The sequence below is a fragment of the Phocoena sinus genome, chromosome 5 (genome assembly GCF_008692025.1).
Source record: "Phocoena sinus isolate mPhoSin1 chromosome 5, mPhoSin1.pri, whole genome shotgun sequence".
In the NCBI taxonomy this organism is placed as follows: Eukaryota; Metazoa; Chordata; class Mammalia; order Artiodactyla; family Phocoenidae; genus Phocoena; species Phocoena sinus.
Window position 1 is genome coordinate 99,312,757 of NC_045767.1, and position 27,373 is coordinate 99,340,129.

General features: G+C 39.7%; 1 protein-coding gene across 2 annotated transcripts; it reads right to left on the reverse strand.

The window, feature by feature from the left end:
* Positions 1-26,750, reverse strand: PLAC8 (placenta associated 8). Of its 2 annotated transcripts, none has more exons than XM_032633092.1 (5): positions 26,613-26,750; positions 19,271-19,412; positions 16,954-17,078; positions 11,701-11,815; positions 1-324 (listed from the first exon to the last, which is right to left on the reverse strand). In XM_032633092.1, exons 2-4 carry the CDS (start codon positions 19,380-19,382, stop codon positions 11,711-11,713), a joined length of 342 nt encoding a protein of 113 aa, XP_032488983.1. In that variant the 5' UTR covers positions 19,383-19,412; positions 26,613-26,750; the 3' UTR covers positions 1-324; positions 11,701-11,710. The 2 variants fall into 2 exon arrangements, with proteins under 2 accessions (XP_032488983.1, XP_032488984.1); XM_032633093.1 differs by lacking the exon at positions 26,613-26,750 and adding an exon at positions 20,037-20,194.
* Between the last annotated feature and the right edge of the window lie 623 nt (positions 26,751-27,373).

The window sequence follows — 27,373 nt, forward strand, 5'->3', positions numbered from 1 at the left end:
TTCATGTTAGTAAAATCTTTTATTTGGTTTATATTTTAAATGTCATACAAAATTTATAAGCCAGAAAATTTAATAGCAAGGAGAAACTAAGCTGGACCATTTAGCAAAACTAAGGGACAACACTCCTTTAAAATAAATCAAAGTTCAATTTTTTTTACCCCATTGATTGTGATTAAACATACCAATCATATTTCAATTGCAAAAAGTGGAGAAGCACTCAAGCTGAAGAGGTGTGGAGCTGGTTTTAGTTGCTTCAGTAAGAGCTCTTCACGAGGTCAGGAGAGAGACCACAGGAGAAAGGAAAGAAAAAAAAGAGCTCTTCACCTATAAGGGACAGACAAAAAATAGGGTTAAATTTTCTCAATCTACTTTTTAAATTTTAATAAAGGTCTAATTTTAGAATCATTTTAGATTTACAGAAAAGTTGCAAAGATAGTACAGAGAGTTCCCATATAACTTGCACCAGTTCCCTTATTGGTTAACATCTTACTGTGTTAGGTTTGTAACCACGAACCAATGTTGATAGATTATTAATCAAAGCCTATCCTTTATTTAGATTCCTCAGTTTTTACCTAATGTTCCTTTGCTGTTCCAGATCCCATCTAGCTGGTGTATTACCTTTAGTCATCATGTTTCCTTAGGCTCCTCTAAACTGCAATAGTTTCTCAAACATTCCTTGTTTTTGATGATCTTGACACTTTTGAGGAGAATCTGCCTCAATTTTTGTATTTTGTACAATGGGTCTCAATTTTTGTTTGTCTAATGTTTTTCTCATGGTTAGACTGGAGTTGTGGGGTTTTGAGAGGAAAACCCTAGAGGTAAGGTGCCAATCTCATCACATTATTTTAGGGGTATGTGCTATCAACAGGACACCACTGATGATGTTAACTTTGATATTAACTTTGATATTAACTGGCTGATATTAACTTTGATATTAACTGGCTGAGGTAGTTTTGTCAGGTTTTTCCACTGTGAAGTTAGTTTTTTCCCTCCTTTTCATACTATACATTTTGAAAGAAAGTTGCTATGCAAACCCACACTTAAGGGGTGGGGAATTATGCTCTATCTCCTTGGGGGAGGTGTACCTACATAAATTATTTAAAATTCTGTATTTCTGGGAGATTTGTCTATTCTCCCTTCCTTGTTTGTTTTTAACATTTTTATTGGCATATAATTGCTTTACAATGTTGTGTTAGTTTCTGCTATATAACAAAGTGAATCAGCTATATGTATACATATATCCCCATATCCCGTCCCTCTTGAGCCTCCCTCCCACCCTCCCTATCCCACCCCTCTAGGTGGTCACAAAGCACCGAGCTGATCTCCCTGTGCTATGCAGCTGCTTCCCACTAGCTATCTATTTTACACTTGGTAGTGTATATATGTCCATGCCACTCTTTCACTTCGTCCCAGCTTACCCTTCCCGCTCCCCGTGTCCTCAAGTCCATTCTCTACCTCCGCATCTTTATTCCTGTCCTGTACCTAGGTTCGTCAGAACCTTTTTTTTTTTCAGATTTCATATATATGTGTTAGCATATGGTATTTGTTTTTCTCTTTCTGACTTAATTCACTCTGTATGACAGACTCCAGGTCCATGCACCTCACTACAAATAACTCAAGTTTGTTTCTTTTTATGGCCAAGTAATATTCCATTGTATACATGTGCCACATCTTCTTTGTCCATTCATCTCTTGATGGACATTTAGGTTGCTTCCATGTCCTGGCTATTACAAATAGTGTTGCAGTGAACACTGTGGTACATGACTCTTTTTATTAATTAATTAATTAATTAATTTATAGGCTGCGTTGGGTCTTTGCTGCTGTGCATGGGCTCTCACTAGATGCGGCAAGTGGGGGCTATTCTTTGTTGCAGTGTGCATGCTTCTCACTGTGGTGGCTCCTCTTGTTGTGGAGCATGGCCTCTAGGTGCACAGGCTTCAGTCATTGTGGCTCACAGGCTCTAGAATGCAGGTTCGGTAGTTGTGGTGCATGGGCTTTGCTGCTCTGAGACATGTTAGATCTTCCCGGACCAAGGCTCAAACCTGTGTCTCCTGCATTGGCAGGCAGATTCTTAACCACTGCACCACCAGGGAAGCCCCATGCCTCTTTTTGAATTATGGTTTTCTCCGGGTATATGCCCAGTAGTGGGATTGCTGGGTTGTACGGTAGTTCTATTTTTAGTTTTTTGAGGAACCTCCATAATGTTCTCCATAGTGACTGTATCAATTTACATTCCACCAACAGTGCAAGAGGGTTCCCATTTCTCCACACCCTCGCCAACATTTATTGTTTGTAGATTTTTTGATGATGGCCATTCTGACCAGTGTGAGGTGATACCTCATTGTGGTTTTGATTTACATTTCTCTAATGATTAGTGATATTGAGCATCCTTTCATGTGTTTGTTGGCAATCTGTATATCTTCTTTGGAGAAATGTCTAAGCCTTCTGCCCATTTTTGGATTGGGTTATTTGTTTTTTTGATATTGAGCTGCATGAGCTGCTTGTATATTTTGGAGATTAATGCTTTGTCTGTTGCTTCATTTGCAAATATTTTCTCCCATTCTGAATGCTGTCTTTTCGTCTTGTTTATGGTTTCCTTTGCTGTGCAAAAGGTTTTAAGTTTCATTAGGTCCCATTTGTTTATTTTTGTTTTTATTTCCATTTCTCTAGGAGGTGGGTCAAAAAGGATCTTGCTGTGATTTATGTCATAGAGTGTTCTGCCTATGTTTTCCTCTAAGAGTTTAATAGTGTCTGGCCTTACATTTAGGTCTTTAATCCATTTTGAGTTTATTTTTTTATACAGTATTAGGGAGTGTTCTAATTTCATTCTTTTACATGTAGCTGTCCAGTTTTCCCAGAACCACTTATTGAAGAGGCTGTCTTTTCTCCATTGTATATTCTTGCCTCCTTTGTCTAAGATAAGGTGGCCATATGTGTGTGGGTTTATCTGTGCGCTTTCTATTCCATTCCATTGATCTATATTTCTGTTTTTGTGCCAGTACCATACTGTCTTGATTACTGTAGCTTTGTAGTATAGTCTGAAGTCAGGGAGCCTGATTCCTCCAGCTCCGTTTTTCTTTCTCAATATTGCTTTGGCTGCTCAGGGTCTTTTGTGTTTCCAAGCAAATTTAAAAAATTTTTGTTCTAGTTCTATGATAAATGCCATTGGTAGCTTGATAGGGATTGTACTGAATCTGTAGATTGCTTTGGGTAATATAGTAATTTTAACAATGTTGATTCTTCCACTCCAGGTACATGGTATATCTCTCCATCTGTCTGTATCGTCTTTAATTTCTTTCATCAGTGTCTTATAGTTTTCTGCATATGGGTCTTTTGTGTCCTTAGGAAGGTTTATTCCTAGGTATTTTATTCTTTTTGTTGCAGTGATAAATGGGATTGCTTCCTTAATTTCTCTTTCAGTTTTTTCATCATTAATGTATAGGAATGCAAGAGATTTCTGTACATTAATTGTGTAACCTGTTACTTTACCGAATTCATTGTTTAGTTCTAGTAGTTTTCTGGTAGCATCTTTAGGATTCTCTATGTATAGTATCATGTCATCTGCAAACAGTGACACTTTTACTTCTTCTTTTCTGATTTGTATTTCTTTTATTTCTTTTCCTTCTCTGATTGCTGTGGCTAAAACTTCCAAAACTATGTTGAATAACAGCGGTGAGTGTGGACAACCTTGTCTTGTTCCTGATCTTAGAGGAAATGGTTTCAGTGTTTCACCATTGAGAATGATGTTTGCTGTGGGTTTGTCATATATGGCCTTTATTATGTTGAGGTAGGTTCCCTCTATGCCCACTTACTGGAGAGTTTTTGTCATAAGTGGGTGTTGAATTTTGTCAAAAGGTTTTTCTGCATCTGTTGAGATTATCTTATGGCTTTTATCCTTCAGTTTGTTAGTATGGTGTATCACATTGATTGAGTCGTGTATATTGAAGAATCCTTGCATTCCTGGGATAAACCCCACTTGATCATGGTGTATGATCCTTTTAATGTGCTGTTGGATTCTGTTTGCTAGTATTTTGTTGAGGATTTTTGCATCTATATTCATCAGTGATATTGGTCTGTAGTTTTCTTTTTTTGTGTGACATCTTTGTCTGGTTTTGGTATCAGAGTGATGGTGGCCTTGTAGAACGTGATTGAGAGTGTTCCTTCCTCTGCTATATTTTGGAAGAGTTTGAGAAGGATAGGTGTCAGCTCTCCTCTAAATGTTTGATAGAATTCGCCTGTGAAGCCATCTGCTCCTGGGCTTTTGTTTGTTGGAAGATTATTGATCACAGTTTCAATTTCACTTCTCGTGATTGGTCTGTTCATAGTTTCTGTTTCTTCCTGGTTTGTCTTGGAAGGTTGTACTTTTCTGAGAATTTGTCCATTTCTTCCAGGTTGTCCATTTTATTGGCATATAGCTGCTTGTAGTAGTCTCTCATGGTCCTTTGTATTTATGCAGTGTCAGTTGTTATTTCTCCTTTTTCATTCCTAATTCTGTTGATTTGAGTCTTCTCCCTTTTTTTCTTAATGAGACTGGCTAATGGTTTATCAATTTTGTTTATCTTTTCAAAGAACCAGCTTTTAGTTTTATTGATCTTTGCTATCATTTCCTTCATTTCTTTTTCAATTATTTCTGATCTGATCTTTATGATTTCTTTCCTTCTGCTAACTTTGGAGGTTTTTTGTTCTTCTTTCTCTAATTGCTTTAGGTGTAAGGTTAGGTTGTTTATTTGAGATTTTTCTTGTTTTTTGCAGTAGGATTGTATTGCTATAAAATTCCCTCTTAGAACTGCTTTTGCTGCATCCCATAGGTTTTGTGTTGTATTTTCATTTGTTTCTAGGTATTTTTTGATTTCCTCTTTGATTTCTTCAGTGATCTCTTGGTTATTTAGTAGTGTACTGTTGAGCATCCATGTGTTTGTAGTCTTTACAGATTTTTTCCCTCTAATTTGATATCTAGTCTCATAACATTGTGGTCATAAAAGATAATTGATATGATTTCAATTTTCTTAAATTTACCAAGGTTTTATTTGTGACCCAAGATATGATCAATCCTGGAAAATGTTCCATGGACACTTGAGAAGAAAGTGTATTCTGTTTTTTTTTCATGGAATGTCCTATAAATATCAATTAAGTATATTTGGTCTAATGTGTCTTTTAAAGCTTGTGTTTAGTTATTTTCATTTTGGATGATCTGTCCATTGGTGAAAGTGGGGTGTTAAAGTCCCCTACTATTATTGTGTTACTGTCAATTTCCCCCTTTTTTTTTTTTTTTTTTTTTTTTGTGGTACGTGGGCCTCTCACTGTTGTGGCCTCTCCCTTTGTGGAGCACAGCCTCCGGACGTGCAGGCTCAGTAGCCATGGCTCACAGGCCCAGCCACTCCGCAGCATGTGGGATCTTCCTGGACCAGGGCACGAACCCATGTCCCCTGCATTGGCAGGTGGACTCTCAACCACTGCGCCACCAGGGAAGCCCTCAATTTCCCCTTTTATGGCTGTTAGAATTTGTCTTATGTATTGAGGCGCTCCTATGTTGGGTGCATAAATATTTACAGTTGTTATACCTTCTTCTTGGATTGATCCCTTGATCATTATGTAGTGTCCTTCTTTGTCTCTTGTAATAGTCTCTATTTTAAAGTCTATTTTGTCTGATATGAGAATTGCTACTCCAGCTTTCTTTTGATTTCAGTTTGCATGGAATATCTTTTTCCATCCCCTCACTTTCAGTCTGCATGTGTCCCTAGGTCTGAAGTGGTCTCTTGTAGACAGCATATATATGGGTCTTGTTTTTGTGTCCATTCAGCCAGTCTGTGTTGTTTGTCTGGAGCACTGAATCCATTTACATTTAAGGTAATTATCGATACGTATGTTCCTATTACCATTTTCTTAATTGTTTTGGGTTTGTTATTGTAGGTCTTTTCCTTCTCTTGTGTTTCCTGCCTAGAGAAGTTCCTTTAGCATTTGTTGTAAAGCTGGTTTGGTGGTGCTGAATTCTCTTAACTTTTGCTTGTCTGTAAAGGTTTTGATTTCTCTGTTGAATCTGAATGAGATCCTTGCTGGGTAGAGCAATCTTGGTTGTAGGTTCTTCTCTTTCATCACTTTAAATATGTCTTGCCATTCCCTTCTGGCTTGCAGAGTTTCTGTTGAAAGATCAGCTGTTAACCTTATGGGGTTTCCCTTGTATGTTATTTGTTGGTTTTCCCTTGCTGCTTTTAATATTTTTCCTTTGTATTTAATTTTTGATAGTTTGATTAATATGTGTCTTGGTGTGTTTCTCCTTGGAGTTATCCTGTATGGGACTCTCTGTGCTTCCTGGACTTGACTGACTATTTCCTTTCCCATGTTAGGGAAGTTTTCAACTATAATCTCTTCAAATATTTTCTCAGTCCCTTTCTTTTTCTCTTCTTCTTCTGAGACCCCTATAATTTGAATGTTGGTGCATTTAATGTTGTCCCAGAGGTCTCTGAGACTGTCCTCAATTCTTTTCATTCTTTTTTCTTTATTCTGCTCTGCAGTAGTTATTTCCACTATTTTATCTTCCAGGTCACTTATCCGTTCTTCTCCCTCTGTTATTCTGCTATTGATTCCTTCTAGAGAATTTTTAATTTCATTTATTGTGTTGTTCATCATTGTTTGTTTGCTCTTTAGTTCTTCTAGGTCCTTGTTAAACATTTCTTTGATTTTCTCCGTTCTATTTCCAAGATTTTGGATCAACTTTACTATCATTACTCCGAATTATTTTTCAGGTAGACTGCCTATTTCCTCTTCATTTGTTTGGCCTGGTGGGTTTTTACCTTGTTCCTTCATCAGCTGCATATTTCTCTGTTTTCCTATTTGTTTAACCTACTGTGTTTGGGGTCTCCTTTTCGCAGGCTGCAGGTTCGTAGTTCCCGTTGTTTTTGGTGTCTGCCCCCAGTGGGTGAGGTTTGTTTAGTGGCTTATTTAGGCTTCCTGGTGGAGGGGACTGGTATCTGTGTTCTGGCGGTTGGGGCTATATCTTGTCCTTTTGGTAGGCAGGGCCATGTCTGGTGGTGTGTTTTGGAGTGTCTGTGAAATTAGTATGACTTTAGGCAGCTTCTCTGTTGATGGGTAGGGTTGTGTTCCCGTCTTGCTAGTTGTTTGGCATGGTGTGTTCAGCACTGTAGCTTGCTGACCATTGGGTGGAGCTGTGTCTTAGTGTTGAGATGAAGATCTCGGAGAGCTCTAACCAATTGATATTATGTGGGGCCGGGAGGTCTCTGGTGGTCCAATGTCCTGGACTCGGCCCTCCCACCTCGGAGGCTCAGGCCCGAGACCCGGCCGGAGCACCAAGACCCTGCCAGCCATACAGCTCAGAAGAAAAGGAAGAGAGAAAAAAACAAAAACAAAAAACGAACAGACAGAGCCCTAGGAAAAATGGTAAAAGCAAACCTATACAGACAAAATCACACAAAGAGGCATACACATACACACTCACAAAAAAGAGAAAAGGGAAAAAAATATATATGTGTGTGTATATATATATATGGAAGAGAGCAACCAAACCCCAGTAAACAAATCCACCAATGATAATAAGCACTAAATACTAAACTAAGATAAACATAAAACCAGAAAAAAAATAATGCAGAAAGCAAACCCCAAGTGTGCAGTTGCTCCCAAAGTCCACTGCCTCAATTTTGGGAACATTCGTTATCCATTTAGGTATTCTTCAGATGTAGGGTTTATCAGGTTGATTGTGGGGATTTAATCTGCTTCTCCTGAGGCTGCACAGAGAAATTTCCCTTTCTCTTATTCTTTCACACAGCTTCTGGGGTTCAGCTTTGGTTTTGGCCCCAACTCTGTGAGTAGACCACCCTCAGGAGTCTGTTCCCTGCCCAGAGAGCTGGGGGTTAAAGCAGCGGCTGATTAGGGCTCTCTTGCTCTCTAAGGCCAGGGGGAGGGAGGGGTACGGTAGTCATTATTGAGATGTGGGGAGAGCCTGCGGTGGCAGAGGCCAGCATGACGTTGCACCAGCCTGAGGTGCGCTGTGTATTCTCCCGGGGAAGTTGTCCCTGGATCCCAGGACCCTGGCAGTGTCGGGTTGCACAAGCTCCCAGGGAGTGTGTGGATAGTGACCTGTGCTGGCACACAGGATTCTTGGTGGCAGCGGCAGCAGTGTTAGCAGTTCAGTCCCGTTCTGTGGTCCGAGCTGATAGCCGTGGCTCACGCCCATCTCTGGAGCTTGCTTAGGCAGTGTTCTGCCTTCTGTGCACACACTGGGAAGGAATCCTCACTCCACGCACACCCCAAAACAAAGGTCTCTTGCCTCTCTGACAGGTCCAGACTTTTTTCGGACTCCCTCCTGGCTAGCCGTGGTGCACTAACACCCTGCAGGCTGTGTTCACGCCGCCAACCCCAGTCCTCTCCCTGCACTGTGACCGAAGCCCGAGACTCAGCTCCCAGTCTCCCCCCACCCACCCCAGCGGGTGAGCAGACAAGCCTCTCGGGCTGGTGAGTGCTGGTCGGCCCCGATCCTCTGTGCGGGAATCTCTCCACTTTGCCCTCCGCACCCCTGTTGCTGTGCTCTCCTCCACGGCTCCGAAGCTTCCCACCTCCGCCCCTCGCAGTCTCCGCCCGCAAAGGGGCTTCTAGTGTGTGGAAACCTTGCCTCCTTCACGGCTCCCTCCCACTGGTGCAGGTCCCGTCCCTATCCTTTTGTCTCTGTTTTTTTTTTCTTTTGCCCTACCCAGGTACGTGGGGACTTTCTTGCCTTTTGGGAGGTCTGAGGTCTTCTGCCAGCATTCAGTGGGTGTTCTATAGTTGTTCCACGTGTAGATATATTTCTGATGTATTTGTGGGGAGAAAGGTGATCTCCGTGTCTTACTCTTCCTCTCCATCTTCAAGGTCTCCCGCACTGATCTGTTTGTTTGTTTAGCGCTGCACGGCATGTGGGATCTTAGTTCCCTAACCAGCGATCGAACCTGCGCCCCCTGCATTGGAAGCACAGAGTCCTAATCACTGAACCCCAGGGAAGTCCCTGCATTAGTGTATTTTTGAAGAAAACTTATTCTTACATATAGGTTGGTCACAGTAATGAATAATATTGCCATTACATACATATCAGCATGGACTGATACTCAGATATTTATTTTATACTTTGGGTTATAATCCAATACTCCCTTATTTTGTTGCTCAAGTTGTTCCAGTTTTGGCTACTGGGAACTTTTTCAGTTCATTCTTGTATCCCTTTGTCTCAATCTGTTTTTAATGTAAATCACATTATTCTTTTATCTTTATCTCTTTATTCTCCCATTTCAGATATTTGTATATCTAAAGTGTTATTGTCAATGAATAATATAGGGTCCAAGCTGATGAGCAGGAATCGGGACCACCAAGATATTTTATGTCAAACCAGCTCAAAATTTCAGTGAGATAATTTCCTTGAGGTTAAAAAAAAAGCTCAAATGCCAGGATTTATTATTGTATACGTGTGGGTAGATATTTTTTCCAAACAGTCTCATGTGCTTATTTAGGTAAAGTGTTGAAATGGTGTAAGGCCAAATCTTTGCTTTTGACCTCATCCTGTCCAGTCTGTGCCACATGCCATTACCGGGTTAATTTTTCTAAAGTATAAGTCTACATATGTTACTCCTTTATAGCCTGCAATAACTCCTTAGTGCTTACCAAATAAAAGGCCAAATCATTAGCCCAGTATTCACTACATTGCATGCCAAGGCCCCAAATCAGTTTTTTAAATCTTTCATTTCTCATTATTTTCCTACTTATACCATATGTCCCTGCCAAGTCAAACCTAAGCTCAAAAAGATGTTTTTTCCTTTTTTTGCCTCTATAGATTCACTAATGTTGCTGATGGGAAGCAACACCCATTTCTATTCATCTTGTGTCAAAAATCTTCCCTTTTCCCCATCCAATCCATTTCTACCATTGTCTGTCCTGCCCTGTGGTCTGGGAGGCTGACCTGTTGTCCCCAGCAATACTGTTCTTCTCTCTGCCTTCCTGGTGTGTTCAACCAATGGGAAGCCCAGAAGGACATCAGAAAATGAGGTCAGGGTAGTTTTCCCCTTGTTTCCTTCCTGAGGGGTTACCCCAGGCTGCTCAGGTCCTCTCAGGGCAGCCGTCACACAGCTTTCTCCTTTGGGATGCAGGTAACTGCTCCCTCCCATCCTCCCGAGGCCTAGGGATGGTAACGGTTCAGCTGTTGTTGCACAATCCCCTGTCATTTCCCTGTACCTCCCATCCACACCTTTGTAAATGGTCTTCATTAAATCCTTGTATTATCACAGTTTGAGTGCCATCTATTTCCTCTTGTGACCCTGATGTTCACTTCCTCTTTAGAATTAAAACCACTTCTTTCAAGAAACTTTCGCTTACACTTCTCACAGGATATCATCTTTCCTTCCTCTGAGCATAAAATAGCACTTCATCTAAAGGCATTATTCAAAGTTTGCATTTTATTTGAGGGATTTTCTAATGCCTTCTTTTTGAGTATAAAGTCTCTAAGGGGAAGAGGACCAGCTTATTTCCCTTCATTCCCCACAGTCCCTAACAGTATCCTGCATGGTACTAGGTACTTGAGGCATTATTTGCTAAATGCATGAATATTTGAAAACATATCTTCCAAGAGTTATGTTTGTTAACTTATACAAAGTTCTCATTCACTTGAGAAAGGAAGTGGGATTTTTGCAAAGAATGGGAAAATTAATGTTTTCTTCCCATACTCAAGATACGTTCTATAGAAGACTGACAAAATCATGTTGATTTCTACTTTAGTATATCCTCAATAGCTAATTCTGAGAATCTTGGAAAAATGAGTTGGAAATGACTTGACTGAATTTCAGATGATGACATTCTACAGAACATTTCCAAATATTCTGTATTCTATTCCATCTCTTTCAAAGTTCACCTTCTCTTTCCTGTTTAACCTCACCTCATTATTTATAGATGCATTATGCCACAATTAATCCAAATATTACATAGCATAATTTTCATTTGCTCTACTACTTTATAATTATTTACCAGTTTCTTTCATCAATTTGTTTGTATTAGCAGGGAAAGTGCTTTCCACTTCTTTTGTATCTCACCACACTCTTGTATTTTTCAAGTGGTGCTTCATTAATAGACCATCAGAATTCTGAGAAGTCTAGAGAAGTCACCATCCCTTTATTTGCTAAAATATAGTTTCAAAATATAGAGTTATTTTTTTGAACTAAATGTTTGTGTCCCCCCAGCCACAAAACTCATATGTTGAAACCCTAACCCCCAGTGTGATGGTATTAGGAGGTGAAGCCTTTGGGAAGTAATTAGGCTTAGATAAGGTCATGAAGGTGAGGGCCCCATGATGGGAATACTGTCCTCATAAGAAGAAAGGCCAAAACTCTCTCTCTCTCTCCAACATTTGAGGACACAGCAAAAAGGTGGCCAACTGCAAGCTAGGAAGAGCATCCTCACCAAGGAACCGAACTGGCTCATACTTGATCTTGGACTTCCCAGCATTCAGAACTATGAGAAATAAATTCCTGTTGTTTAACCTGTTTAAGCTACGTTACTTTGTTATGGCAGCCCAAACAAGCTTTCTTCATTTGAAGAAATCAAAGTCAATCTTTATATTAAGATAACATTTGAGAGACTTAAATAATTGTTATTATTGAATTATTATTCAAAATAATGCTTAGTTTACAAAGACCTTGATTCTATTTCTCAACATTCACGGATTCTGGGACTTACCATTGTTTTTTTAGAAAGTATGCATGGCTCTCCTTCTGTTGATGTCTCTCTTGATTTGGCAAACAGAACACAGAGGACAGAAAAGGGTCACCAAATAGTCATCACAAATGGATCCCTGTTTGAAAATATAAAAGAAACAGAAATGTAAAATCCACCTATTTGGGAATTAAGACTTGTGGATTTTCAAGACATTTTGAAGAGAAGCAGAAGACATTGATCCTTTGAATTTGGAGTTTGGATGGATACATTCAGGAAAATGTTAGTGGATTTCTCTATATAGCTCCTGTCTCTTTTTATGAAATCAAATGTTTTCCTATACTTTGTGATATTGAAAATAGAAGATATCTAACCAAACTATCAATATGAGGGTAAAATAAGGAGTTTCAGAAGTAAAATCTCTTTTCTCCTCTACCCTCTCTCTTTCTCAGGAAGCTACTAGAGGATGCCTCCACCAAAGTGAAGGAGCAAACCAAGAAAGGTATAAGAAACCAGAGACTAACATGGGGGAGCGGTTAATGGAATCTCCAGTCATGGCGAAGGAGATCTCAGGGCAAAAGCAGAGCACCAGGAGTGAAAAGCATCTAGTTCAACGGGTAGCGGGTCAGGGAGTGATTTCATCAAGGAGATGAAAATGATAGAATGTCTGATGTATTGAATGTTTGGGGAAGAGATTTAGAAAACTGGGAAAGAGTTTGGGACTGCACTACTCTTAAGTAAATGAAAAACTCCTAATGAAAAAGCCAAACATTATTAATAGTAGGAAAAACAAAGTTTAGTAGAAAAGGCAATCATAGTTCACTACACGATTCAACTCAACTCTGAAGAGCAAGCAGAGCTATCATAATATAAATACTAAATACGGATTTAACCAAAATTATATATAACTATATTAGAAGGAGTGAGGTAGGGGTAGGGTGCATGTCCATGGTGGGGAAGGGGGATAAAACAGAACTAAATTCTCATCTTCCACAGTAGGAAGTCCAGAGACAATGCCCCAAACTACAAAGTCAAAAAGTAGCAATACAAGTCTACTATTTGGAGATATGGAGGTAAACACCCAAAGATCAGCCTTGGGAAATAGGAAGTAGGGGAGAGAAGTTTGGGGAGTACTGTTTTCCTTAACAAACCTTATAAATTAGATAATTTTAAAAACTATGTTCTTGCAGAGCTTTGTTAACTAAAATGAAAGCTGTACTAGAAAACAGGGATTGGGGGATTTAGTGAGCCAGAAATCATGAGCAATTTTTGGAAAAAAAAATGAAGCAGATGGGATTACATTGATGGAGAAAGTAAAACAGAGCTAAGGAACATGAAACCTAACATAGTCAGAGGCACGGTATTAGATAAACCCCAAACCCAAAACTCTCAGTTCAGAAAGGAGGAAGAATGGGCTGGGGAATGAAAGATGAGTGGTTAACTGATGCCAGCTTGAGCAGCTGGGCCAGCCCAGAGCTGCCAGCTGTGGCCTTGCCTGGAACACAGCCTGCAGAGCAGTTTAACAGATGACCCTAATGTGGGCTTTGGGGCCCCAGAAGAGAAGAGGGGTGAGATAAGTGGGGCAGCTATTCACCTATCACGTAGGAGGTCAGACTCTCAAAGACTCACCACAAACACACTAAAAGAAATAATAAAAGGTAAAGACATTTTAACACAGCTGAGAAATCTAAATCACTCCCACCCATGAGATAGCCAAATTATTTTACGTTTGGTATCCATCAAATGGTATTTTTTTCCTTCTTTTCATTTTTGGCTGAATAGACCTTTCCTGGTTCCTTTTGTTCCCTTTAGTAGTTTTAGATGTTCCACAACTAATTTTTATTAGCAATGACCCTTAAATTTTTACCCACAACTTAACATTACATATTAAAAAAATTTTTTTTGACATCTTTATTGGAGTATAATTGCTTTACAATGTTGTGTTAGTTTCTGCTTTATAACAAAGTGAATCAGCTATACATATACATATGTTCCTGTATCTCCTCCCTCTTGCATCTCCCTCCTTCCCTCCCTATCCCAACCCTCTAGGTGGTCGCAAAGCACCCAGCTGAGCTCCCTGTGCTCTGTGGCTGCTTCCCACTAGCTATTTTACATTTGGTAGTGTATATAAGTCCATGCCACTCTCTCACTTTGTCCCAACTTACCCTTCCTCCTCCCCATGTCAAGTCCATTCTCTACATCTGTGTCTTTATTCCTGTCCTGCCCCTAGGTTCTTCAGAACCATTTCTTTTCTTTTTTTTAAGATTCCATATATATATATGTTAGCATACAGTATGTGTTTTTCTCTTTCTGACTTACTTCACTGTATGACAGACTCTAGGTCCATCCATCTCACTACAAATAACTCAATTTTGCTTCTTTTTATGGCTGAGTAATATTCCATTGTATATATGTGCCACATCTTCTTTATCCATTCATCGGTTGATGGACATTTAGGTTGCTTCCATGTCCTGGCTATTAACATTATATATATCTTGAGATTCATCAACATTGTTGTGGGTATCAATAGTTCATTCCTTTTTATTGCTAAGTAGTATTCTATTATATGGATAGATCACAATTTGTTTATCCATTCACCTGCTGGGGGACATTTGGGTGGTTTTTAGTTTTTGGCTATTACAAGCAAAACTGCTCTGAACATTTGTGTACAAGTCTTAGTATGGATATATTTTTTTTGTAGGGTAAATATCTAGGAGCAGAATGGCTGGGCCAAAAAGTAGGTGTATATTTAACTTTTTAAGAAACTGTATTTTACATTCCAATCAGCAGTGCATGAGAGTTTCAGTTCCTCCATATCTGCTCACACTTGGTGTGGTTTAGGCTGATTCATTTTAGCTATCCCAATAGGTGTGTAGTGGTATCTCATTGCGGTTTTAATTTGCATTTCTCTAACGACTGATGATATTGAACATCTTCTTATGTTCTTATTTGCCATTCAAATGTTTTCTTTTTTTTCCTAATTTTATTGTTTGGGTTAAAAATATATACTTAACATGAGATCTACCCTCTTAACACATTTAAGTTTACACAACACAACGATTTGAAGAATCCCAGAATAATTATACTGAGTGAAAGAAGCTACACACTGTATAGTTCTATTATATAAAATGGTAGAAAATGAAAACTAATCTATAGTGACAGAAAGCATATTGGTGGTTACTTGGGGAAGAGGGGAGGGGAAAGAAGGAAAGATTGCAAAGGGATGTGAGTAAATTTTGGGGGTGATGAATATGTTCACTATTTTGACTGTGAGGTTTCACAGGTATATACATATGTCTAAACTTATCAAATTGTTCATTTTAAATATATGCAGTTTATTGTAAGTCAGTTATACCTCAGTAATGTTCTTTTTATAAAAAAATGTGTATTTATCTATCAATGCCAGACAAAGCCTTTAGAATATCTTTGTTTCTTCCTCTTCCTTCCAATCTTCCAAATTTTGTCAAAACCAACTAAAGTTTTAGTTTCAGACTGTTATTAATTTTTCAAACTCCTAATGAGCATTTAAAAAAATTGATTATGTACTAAGCCTTTAAAAAAGTTGATAACTTTCATGTTAAATAGTCATAGCGTAATAAATAAAGAGCTCCTACAAATCAATTAGAAAAGACAAACAACTCAATAAAACAATGAACAAAGTATATGTACAGATAATTTATAGAAGAAATGAAAAATGACAATAAATTTTCAAAAAGTTGCTTGATCTATCTAATAAAAATTTAACTAAAACAACAAGGAAATACCATTTTTGCCTCTCTGACAGGCAACATGAAAAAATATTATATTGGCACACATATAATATTAATAACTTATAAATTGATATAATCTTTTTGAAGGGATACTTGACAGTATTTTTCAAATTTTAAATGTGCATATCCTGTGATCTGTCAATCTAACCTAGTACACTATCCTACAAAAATACCAGTGCATGTACAAAATCATATACGTACAACTATTTAAACTGCAATATCACTTAACCTTTCATCAATAAGGAAGTGATTAAGTATGTTATCTCTATGATGGAATACTATGCAGATATTAAAAAGAATCTGTATTACAGACATAAAAGGTGTCTACCATATATTAAGTGGAAAAAACAGGTTGCAATATAGTATGAACTCATTTAAAAAAAAAAAAGCAATAAAAGAGCCCTGCAAATCCCAAACCCCATATGTCTAGATCTATAGCTATAGCTACATCTAATCTATATGTATATGCCTTATAGGCATAGGAAAAAGAAACCTGAGGAAGGAGACCACCAAGTTACTAATAGAATTTATCACTGAGTAGAGATTTTCACTTTTTATTTTATATACCTCTGTGTTTGGATTTGTCATAAAATTACCTATATATGTATTATTTTGTATAATTAAAAAAGTAAGAAATATTTTCAAATGAAAAAATAAAATAATTTCAATGGAATAAGATAAGTTCCTAAAATATTTTGCCTATTTATTTATTTATTTTTGCTGTATGCAGGCCTCCCACTGTTGTGGCCTCTCCCGTTGCAGAGGACAGGCTCCGGACGCACAGGCCCAGCAGCCATGGCCCACTGGGCCCAGCCGCTCCGTGGCACGTGGGATCTTCCCAGACCTGGGCATGAACCCGTGTCCCCTGCATCGGCAGGCAGACTCTCAACCACTGCACCACCAGGGAAGCCCTCTGCCTATTTATTGATATTTGTTTCCTGTGATGGTTAATTTTATGTGTCAACTTGGCCAGGTCATAGTACCCAGATATTAGATCAAACACTATTCTAGATGTTTCTGTGAAGATAATATTTCAGATGAGATTAACATTTAAATCAGTAGACTTAGAGTAACCCTCCATAATGTGGGTGGGCCTCATCTAATTAGTTGAAGGCCTTAATAGAGAAAGAACAACTTCCCCTGAGTAAGAAGGAATTCTGCCTGGTGGGCCTACTTACTTTATGGGGTTGGTGTAAGGATTAAATGATGTAACATATGTAATATACCTGGGGCATAGTAGGCTCTGAACATTCCTCTTCCACTGTATGACATACATTGTAAATACAAGAGTTGTTTATTTTCTAAGGTTTTCACAGAAACATAGAAGGAGGTCCCATAACCAGAGGATCTATTGCTACAGTAATGGAATACAAGGTTGCAGATGCTAGGAAACTCCTACTAATCAAATTCGTATGATGATGGGTACCATCAAATTGTCTCCATGTTTATGACAATTATTTTGAACGTGGGCGCATACTTGAATGATACAGTGTCGTAAGAGACTCACCGGGATGCCGTATCGAGTCCTGTAGAGGGTCCTCATTGCAACACTTGTTCCACACAGAAAGCATTCATTCATATCAGATGCAACTTGACATGCAAGACACATGAAGCAAACTGTGCCACAGAGACCTGGACACATGAAATCAGAGGTACAAATTACTCCACTCTGCCCCCACCACAGCTGAAAGTTAGTGTGCTTTCATGAATGGCGGTCCAAATCCTGGGGCCTTTGTCACACATCCTGCTGCCAAGTCCATCTTCACTGCTTTCGCTCAGCAACGCATCAGCTTCTCCCTTCTCCCCACCCAATCATTTCTGGAATAACCACACCTTGGAAAGTCTGTATTCTTTTTGTAGTACTGCCTTCATCCATGTATTGAATGATTCACTGAAACCTAGCCACGTTCAGAGATTATCCTCAGTACTGACAATGCTCTGTCTGAAGTCTAGAAGGGAAGTTAGATCATATGAAAAATTCTCCACAGAAACCTACTCAGGATGCCAAGGAGTCACTCACACAAATGGGGTCTCCAGTGCTCTGGGAAGGAAATGTTGCTTGATCTGAATATTGAAAGGATGATTAGGAATTTTATAGGTAAAGGAAAGGGAAAAGAGCCTCTTTAGATAACATGGTATTGTCTAGGCAATGGCTGGTTTTCATTCAACATGGCTGGAGCCAGGGATGGGGATGGGGATGAAGCTGGACCCATGGCAGGTTGGAGACTGGATAAAGAGGAAGTACGAGTGCTCAGAATGGGTCATGGTAGTCATGAGGAATCTCTGAAATATTTTAAGAAGGGAGAATGATTTGGTCAGATCTACAATTAAGAAATTCTGTATGAAGATATTAAGCTCATATTAGGACTTGTAATTCACTTATTTGAGTAACAATACTAGGGGTTAGGGGATTAAAATGTTCATCTTTAGAAGGTTTTATTATTGTGGTTTCATTATCACTATGATATGCAGATGTTGAACTAATGTCCTGAGAAATGTAAGTCATCACCCCAGATCATCCAGTAGGACAATGAGAGCAAATCAATAAACCCAACTGTTCCATTTCCTAGGTAATTCTTTCCCTCTGTGCTTTTAAAAAAATATTATTTTTAATATCTAATATTACTTTAAATATTATTTTACAATCTACTTAAAAAATTTATTTATTTATCTTTATTTTTGGCTGCGTTTGGTCTGCGTTGCTGCGCTCGGGCTTTCTCTACTTGCAGAAGGCAGTGGTTACTGTTCATTACGGTGCATGGGCTTCTCATTGTGGTGGCTTCTCTTGTTGCGGAGCACAGGCTCTAGGCGCACAGGCTTCAGCAGTTGTGGCTTGCAGGCTCTAGAGCACAGCCTCAGTAGCTGTGGCGAACGGGCTTAGTTGCTCTGCAGCATGTGGGATCTTCCCGGACCAGGGTTTGAACCTGTGTCCCTTGCATTGGCAGGCGGGTCCTTAACCACTGCATCACCAGGGAAGCCCCCCTTTAGGCTTTTCAATGTAATTATTAACTCGATTTCAAATTTCAATTCCAGTGATAAGTTAAAGGTTAACAAATTTTCCTTTCCTGTCTCAGAACACTGTGTAGACTTCAAGGAGGCAGGAAAACAAAAACAAAAACCTCAGAGCAAAATTTGTTATATAGGCAGGTTTGTTTGTTTCCTGCTTGGTGTTGAGAACTAAGCATTTGACCTTTCTGACACCCCCATCTTCTCTCAAACTTCCTCTCTCCCAAGTTTACTTAGAGAGCTCTCATAAAAGAAACAAAACAAAAAACAAGGAGAGTCAGAGATATTTTACCCAATGAGAAGTTAATTGCCTTTAGAATTCTTTATTCTTAGGTGTATAACAAAGCTAAATGTACAAATAAAATAATTTTTCTCTGAGCTCATGCTGAAACCATGGATGAAAATTATCCCTTGTTTACTGGGCACAGTGTAACTATAAAATAATGAGTTTAATTTATGTGTAACAAGAGCAGTCTTTTTTTAATCAAGTAAAACTTGAAATGTCTCTTTTAATATGATGTATGGTCTATTTATAGTCATTAGGCCAAGTCTGTTCATTGTTAGAGTTATCAGCTTTTTGCCTATTATCTTAACTCCAGAACTTATTTTAGGAGTAAGACTATTCTTCGAAGGGTGGAGAACAATTAATTTACAGTCCGTACAGGATTTTTCTGTTAACAAAGCATTGCCTGACACACAGGGTACTTTGGCATCAGTGGGGAACGTTTACTACACAATAAGGGAGGAGTGAGGGAAGGATTTGGTCTTTGGTAATTCACCTTCGCATCAGTTACGGGCTCAATTTCCCCAGCACTTACAGACGCCGCAATCGCTGAAGCAGTCACACATGCCCGTCTGCCAGTTAGAGGTTTGAGGAACCGGACCACTTCCAGGCTGAGTTACAATGACCACCGGAGATGGAGCTTGCATTTTCGATGCAGGGTCTTACGTGGCAGTGGTCTGAAAGGAAAAACTTGGTGTAAGTAGCCTGGAGGTTGCTCTTGGAAGCCTGTTTTGAGGTACTCTGCTTCACGGGCAAGTGAGGCAATTTAGACCAAGTGACTTGTTGATCTTTGAAGAACAGAATTTCTGCAGAGGCCCCTGGGGGAAGGGATTCACTGAACTGGTAAAACACACAGATTCTTCTCTTGGTGTTAGGGAACGTAACAGGGTTGAAAGAATTGTTTTAAACAGGTGCCTGGTCTCCACACAAGACAGGGAAACAAATGAGGAAACCCATGATAATGACCACGCCAACTAAAAATTGTTTGCGCGCTGTTTGGTTCTACAAGAACAAAGTCACCCGCCACTGCAGTCGCTGACCTTCAACACACCCTGAAAGTTCAGCACGGTGATCAGGAATGCGGCACTGTGTGTTCTGGGAAACACTGGCAGAACAGGCCTTCAGAGAGTTAGATATTTTTTAGAAGATTTTATGAGCCCCATTTCTTACATCTTCTCTCATCTAGAAAAGCACTAAAATCATTAACGGAGGCGTCTGCTCCCCGTGACCAGCAGCAAGCCTCTGCCAAAATGTGTGCTTGATGCACGTGCCCCCTTCACCAAAATCGCATGCATACTGACCTCCCCTCCGACCTCTTCGCAGCAGTTCCTCAGAGGTATCTGTGAGGCTGTTCTCCCAGGTTATAGTCCTCATTTGGCTCCAAATAAAACTTAACTCACAACACTCACGTTGTGCATTTTTTTTCAGTTGACAGAAGGAGTAGTGAATTACGGAAACGGACTTCTGTAAAATTGCACCATCCTAAGCTTTTGTGTACTTGCAACCATTCTCCTCTTGCCCCTCTTTTATGTTCCCTTTTGCTGTGGACTTGTTTCTGATGAGTAGTTGTAAAGGAAAAACTCCCCTGTTTTCTGTCTACTCACAGAACACTGTCACCTGTGATCACCAAATGTGTGGTAGCTTTTTTCCACACCAAGCAATTCTGCAACACCAGATGGGGGTCCATTGGGTTGCACCCGGCAGGCCTGCGAGCCCTGTACTTGTCCAGAGACCGAAGAAAGAGCCCAGAGTCAGTGACAGAAACATCAATGGTTTAATGGATAGGGGGATCTTACATTTCTGAAGCAAGGTCCTGGAGTGACAGCCCACCAGTCTTAGCTCCCAGGGCAGGGGATGGGGGGAGGGGGAGGTTACCAGTTTTAGGGGGGATTGACATCAGGTTGGCTCACTGGTTACCAGGGAAACCAGCAGAGGAGCACAGCCTCTCACCACCCCTTTGATAAGCTATCACAGGGGAGATATTCTGATCTAAAGCTTAGAACAATCACTAGCTGGGGCAGGGGGCAAGTGCGTAGGTATTTGCTGATTAGGGAAGGTCAGTCATCTGAATAGAATGTAGGTGAAGCAGGGACTGGTGAGCAGAGAATGTACAGAGAACAAGAGAACAGACATCTTGGGGAGCCTGCCCATACAGTGTCCTACAATTTGGCTCAATTCTGACACTGTCTACAGGAGACAGTGTCAGATTCCATGTGTTAAGGGCTCAGTCCCACAAGACTGCCCTCCCTCCCCTACTTCAGATGCCAATTGTAAGACCAGGTTGTCACCTGTGCTTCTGACCAACTAGATCAGAGGTTTCCATGACCCCTTCCTCATGTTTGATAAATTTGCTGGAGTGGCTCACAGAACTCAGGAAAATAGATTACTTACTAGATTATTGATATATTACAAAGGCTATTAAAGGATACGAATGAACAACCAGATGAAAAGATACAGAGGGTGAGGTTCAGAACCTGTGGAGTTTGGGGTGGGCCACCTTCCCAGTACACCAACCCTAAAGCTCTCTGAACCCTGTCCTTTTGGGTTCTTATGGAGCCTTGATTACATAGGCATGATTGATTAAATCATTGGCCATTGGTGATTGAACTCAGTCTGCAAACCCCTCTCCCCTCCCCTGGAAGTCTGGGATCTGCGGCAAAAAGTTCCAACCCTCTAAACAAAGATTGGTTTCCCTGGCAACCAGCACCCTCAAGGGCTTTCAAAAAAGTCACTTCATTAGCATAAACTCCTCTGTAGTTGAGAGGGGCTTGTTATGAATAACAAGACACCTTTATTGCTCTTACCATGTAAGAAATTTCAAAGATTTTAGGAGCTCTGTGCCATGAACGGGAATGAAGACCAAATATGTATTTCTTATTAAAAACCACAACATCACAGTAGTCCTCTCCAATCTTCCTTCATCCAAGTTGGTCCTTCACTTCAAATTTACCTGGAGCCTGTATCCCTCTGACAGTGCAGACTGTCAGTGCTGACAGACCCTCGGTACGTGTTAGGGGCAAGCCCTGATGGTGTGCCCCAGCAACGTTTACTATGAAGTACATTTTGTTAGGTTAGTCCTAATTTCTCTCCATCATGAGAGGCAGTGTGGGGTCATGCAACATTGATTTGATTTGAAGTGAGAATATCTTTGCTCAAATTCTGGTTTCCTAAACTGTGTGATCTTGGACTAGTCATCGATCAGCCTAGTTATTTAACTAGTCATTTAAATTTCCTCTTACTAATCTGTAAAAATGAGAAATGGTTTCTGACTTATCCACCTTCTGTGCTTATTGAGAGTATTTTCTTTGTCCTGTACTCTGAAGTGGAAATGTAGTACATCTCAGTGTCTAGCACACCTGTGAGTGAATCAAGCGTATAATAGTACTTAATTCAAGAAGACAATGAAAATTACCTTCTATGAGTACCTTCTATGAGATAAAGTCTAGGGATGAATTTAATGAACAATAAAAAAAATCAGATTAGTATCAGGGAGTATGGCTAAAATGTACAAAAATGCAGCAAGGAAATTTCTTTTGATGATTTCCATAAATATCTGTTGGCAATAATATCAGCTAATATTCATTGAAATTCTACCCTATATCAGGCACTGTGCTAGACTCACACTGTCCACTTAATGTGGCAACAGCCCTGCCAAGTAGGAATTATTATCTTTATTGAGTTGATGAGGAAATGGAGGCTCAGAGAGTTTAAGTAAATTATGAAATTCAAATCCTTCTCTGGCTCACTCCACAGTCCCTGTCCCTCCCTTTGCCCCTTAGCTTTAGAGCCCTGCTCCATCACAGCACTTATTACAGGGTGGCATTTTCATTGGTTTGTTGTGATCTCTCTTTTCATATTTATTCCTTTAGCACCAACTTCAATGTAGTCTAATAGAAGGTACTTTTCCTTGTCTTCTTGAATTAAGTACTTATTATATGTTTGATTCACTCACAGTGTGCTAGACACTGAGATGTAATACATTTCCACTTCAGAATTCAGGACAAAAGAAAAACACTAAAATTGAAAATACAGTGCTTTGAGATACTCAGGCAATGTGATTATACTAATGCTTTCTTGTCTTATTTCCCTCATAGGTCAGTGTCAAAAACAAGCAAATTACCTCCATTGTTCCATATTACTTTACACTTATTCTATTTCTTGAATTAACTGGGTTTCTTTCTAGATTGCATTGCCCAGTAATGCCTGGCTAGTTTGGTAGTTCCCATGGACAAAAAGAGAGAGCAGTATATGAAACAAGGCAACATCTTGGATGTTTTTCCACACAATTGAAAGCGTATCAAAAATGGTTCAAACATGTCTAAATCTGCCCAGGTTTCATCATAGCTAATTGTAAATTAACCAGGTCAATTATTATAAATGATCCCCTGAGTCCTAGCAAACAGCCTCATGTGAAGGACACAGTGTTTCTGGATGACTATTAAACGAATTTATTTTTATTTTTTTAGAAAGAAGGAAGAAGCTTTAAAACGTTTATTTTTAAAGGTTTCTGTCTGTTGAACTTTATCACCATCAGAAAACAGCTCTAGGTATTTCCCTTCCCATTAGTGAGTGTAGTCTGCAAACATATATTTTTCTAAGTTTTAATAAAATGATTATAGGTACACAAAGAGAGGACAAAATCTGACATTAAGTATTAAAAAAAAAAAAAATCTTGGGCTTCCCTGGTGGCGCAGTGGTTGAGAGTCCGCCTGCCTATGCAGGGGACACGGGTTCGTGCCCCGGTCCGGGAAGATCCCACATGCCGCAGAGCGGCTGGGCCCGTGAGCCGTGGCCGCTGAGCCTGCGCGTCTGGAGTCTGTGCTCCGCAACGGGAGAGGCCACAACAGTGAGAGGCCCGCGTACCTCAAAAAAAAAAAAAAAAGGAAATTCAAACTTTCTTTTGTATTTCTTTTTAATAATCAAATATCAGAAAAAAACAGGAAAGGCTCTACAAAATGTTTGGTGGTTATCACTAGGTGATTGGCTGGTAGATATTTTATCTTATAATTTTGAGCATTGTCTGAAAAAAGTTTTTACAATTAGCATTTATTCCTTTTATAATCAACACAAGAAATACCCATTTTGGAAACAAAAAGCAAATGCAGTGACAAAAAACAACAACAAAAAAGAAAGTAAAGGGTTGTGCTGATTATCCTATAGCTGTCTGAATTTTTTTTTCCTTAGCCCCTGGCCAGTGCCTGGCACAAGTTGGCATTCAGTAACCAATTGCTGAATTAATGAATTTATACCCTTCCCATGATCTCTCTCAGGAAAAACATGTTCATTTAACTTGCTTATTTTTTTAAGAAGTCTATGCCGTGATTTTGAATAGAATGATCTGAAGATTTCAAAATAAAAACTTGCCTGCAATTATCTAACCATCCTTTCCTTTTCCTAAGTGTCCTCACTCTGTACATACTTTATATATCTGTGTATTCAGATTGGCTGCTGTTAGCCCTTAAAGGAGAGACTGGAGCATTCTCTGAGTGCCTTTGAAGTTCAGTCAATGGTAATCTGCACATTTTGTAGCCAGCAGCTTCGTGGGAAATATCCATGTGCTGACTGCCAGTTAGTTTGTACCACAGTTTACTTTCTCAGTGTAGTGGCCTCAACAGTCTTTAGCCCCAAAGTCAAAAGCTCTCGGTTTCTGTTTCTTTCACTACTTTTGACTTCCTTTTTTGAATATGGAAAACTGGGGCACCCCAGGTGTTTCTGTGGACTTTGGCACCTAGATCTGTGCAGAGATTGGGGGCCCCAGGAGGTTTCAAGGTTCACCTCTAGCGAAGGTTACCTACAGCAGGGGGGAAGGCTACTCTATCCGGCCCAGAACAACAGCACTAGGAACCAGTGCCCCAGACTTCCTTTTGACCAATGTAGCTTATTCTGAAAGAGGTTTTGTAACTTCTCACATGAGATTTCTTACTCCAGAAAGAGCTCCCTGGTAGCTATCAAACAGAAGAGAAAACAAGCACACTTACTCCTGTGCAGCTCTGTGGTTTAAATGTCATTTCACAATTCTAGCCATCCTTTAGGTTGCAATAAAATATAAAATAAAAACGAACTCAAAATATCCTAAACGGTTGCAAATCTCTTTGCTTCAGCCGTTAAATACCCAGTAGTCTTTAACCTTAACCATTCAAGGTAAAAGATCGACAGCAGGAGTTAAGGGGAAGATAACAAAAGACAACTTCCCTGAAATCATTTTAGTGCCCAGTAATGTTTCCAAGAATTTCTGGGACCTTGTCTACAAGCTTGTCTCCTCTGTTCAGTGGTCTTTTCAATGTTTACTGTGCGTAAAAACCACTTGGAGAATTTGTTTACGATATAGATTCCTGAGCACTATCCTTTGAGACTGTGATTTAGGTGGGATGGGCTGGGGTCCAGGAATCTGTACCGAGCACCCTCAGGGCTGCTGCCCCTATGGCATAGGGTGCTGTCATGTAGAGAAATGTGGCCCCTCTGCATAGACACAGCTTGGTGAGAATTAGAAAAATACCATCCCTTTCTCCAGGCAGATGTAGCCATGCCAGGGCCTCCAGCTTTCCCGAGGAGCACAGGCTGAACTAGCGCCACTCACCCCTGGGCTGCCTGCCCATGCAGAGGCCTGGCGTCTCAGGAGATTCCAGCATCAGTGCCCTTACAGAGGACACTTTGTAACCCACGGCCCTGGGCGTTTTTATTTCTCTTCTGTTAAGAATAACTGCAGATCCAGCCCACATTAGCAAATAGTACTGGACACCCAACGTGTGTAGCGCTTGTGTTAGATATGGTAGGGGTTCAGGAGAGTCTGTAGTTTCCTCTCCACAGCTGGTAGCTCTGCCCATCACTGAGGGACCACACAGCTGTTTCGTTTCATGTTGTCTTTGATGCCACAGAGCAGACAGGTGACGAAAAAAGTTGGTGGGGGCCACTCCGGAAAAAGGAAAAATGGAGGCAGGAGGAATTGAAATGGGAATCTTGGTGGACAAGCTTTGAAGAGAGACTGAGACCCCTTTCTTTAGAAGACCCCTTTCATGGAATGACCTCAATGCCCAGAAACCTTGCAGGATTTGGCCCACATTTTAAACATCCTAATTTCATCCATTAGTTTTAGTTACAACTAACCTTATACCTGTCTCCCCTGCCCTGGAAAACCTCACTCTTGAGAAGGACAGCCCCTATCTTATTAATATTAATTAGTATTAATCTACTACATTAATTACGTAAATATTAATCAATATATCACTTAGATTTTCCTTTTCTTTCTAGTGTTTATCAATGTTAAATTTTAATTTTTTTTGCTTTGATTGAAACATTTCCATTTCCTAATTTCTCATCTCAGAAGTTAACAAATGTGAGATGAGAAGGGTCTTTTTCTTTATACATATAAATAAAGCACCAGAATTTAAGTTTGAAGCCTTCTAGTCCGTTTTTCTTACTGTCATACCAAAAATTCAAGGATTCTCATGATTCATTAGCTAAATCTATAAAATTCCGTCTTCTTTTTCTAATGGAAAAAAAATCAAGCAAAATAGTTTCAAAAGAAATTAGACTAGCATGAGTAAACATGCCTATGTATGAAATAAAGAGTGAAATTAATGATCAAGTTATAAACACAATGCCTAATATATGTATCCTGCTGAAAGCAATAGTTGATGAGGATTCAAGACTACCTTATGAAAAGCATGGCACCTCACACATGCCTGGCACTTGTTGAATTTGACTAACTTAACTAAATTTAAAGCAATTAGATAAGAGAACATTGGTCTTTCGGCTGGACCTCGAAATATTGCATGTTAGAAATAATAAGAAAATCAAATACTATTAAAGAAAATTTTTTTTTCCCCCCCCAGGGCTAGATAAGCTTTTAAAGAAGTGCTTCATTTCAAAGTACTTACAGTTAAGAAATAGGTTCTGGGCAGGTTGTATCTTGTGGCTTGAGAGAGAATCTCACTAGAAGTGAAAGATACAGACAAGAGAGAAGTATGTTTCCATCGCAGTATGCAGTACCAAGTACATAATCAGTGATTTTTCATTGGCCAGTGCAATCTGGGCAGAGGAGTGTTCAAGGTATGTTTCTGTTACTTTGAAAATGAAAGCATTTCTTGCCCGCAAAATTGTGTTCCTTCTCCTACATTGTGTTAAGTACACTCATGTATCTTTTTTTCTGGGGGGGGGAAGATGTGATTCATTATATAATTTGACTGGTTTTACATGTCTGGCAGAGCTTACCAATTTTTAAATTTTACTTTTTCCCTTTAATACAATAAATAAGATTTAGTGTGTATTTATTGCCATTTTTAAATTGGGGAGCTTGTAGGTAGGGTTAAGGAGAAAACAGGCTATCTGGAATTCCATACCTAATCAGACACTTTTCTTTTTTTCTTCTGCCTCTTTGGACTCCTTTGCTCTCCCTGACATTGGTTAAGTAAATGCCTACTAAGTGTTAGGCACTGTACTAAATGCTTTTCATGTATTAATTTATTGAATTCTCCTCACAAGTCTGTGGGGTATTATCATCCCCATTTAACGGGCAAGGAAACTGAGTCACAGCAATGCTAAGTGGCTAGAAGTTGGCAGCTAGGAACTGGCTGAAAAGGGACTCTAATCTGTGTCTGTTGAGGTCTGCACCACATCCTGTCTCACGTTCTCACCCTAC

Excerpts from the sequence above, each read along its gene's own strand:
- PLAC8 (XM_032633092.1), bottom strand. The coding sequence starts at position 19,382 with ATGCAAGCTCCATCTCCGGTGGTCATTGTAACTCAGCCTGGAAGTGGT. Across the intron at positions 17,079-19,270 it reads CTTCAGCGATTGCGGCGTCT|GTCTCTGTGGCACAGTTTGC; the intron begins GTAAGTGCTGGG and ends TCATGTGTCCAG. Across the intron at positions 11,816-16,953 it reads GGACTCGATACGGCATCCCG|GGATCCATTTGTGATGACTA; the intron begins GTGAGTCTCTTA and ends ATTTTCAAACAG.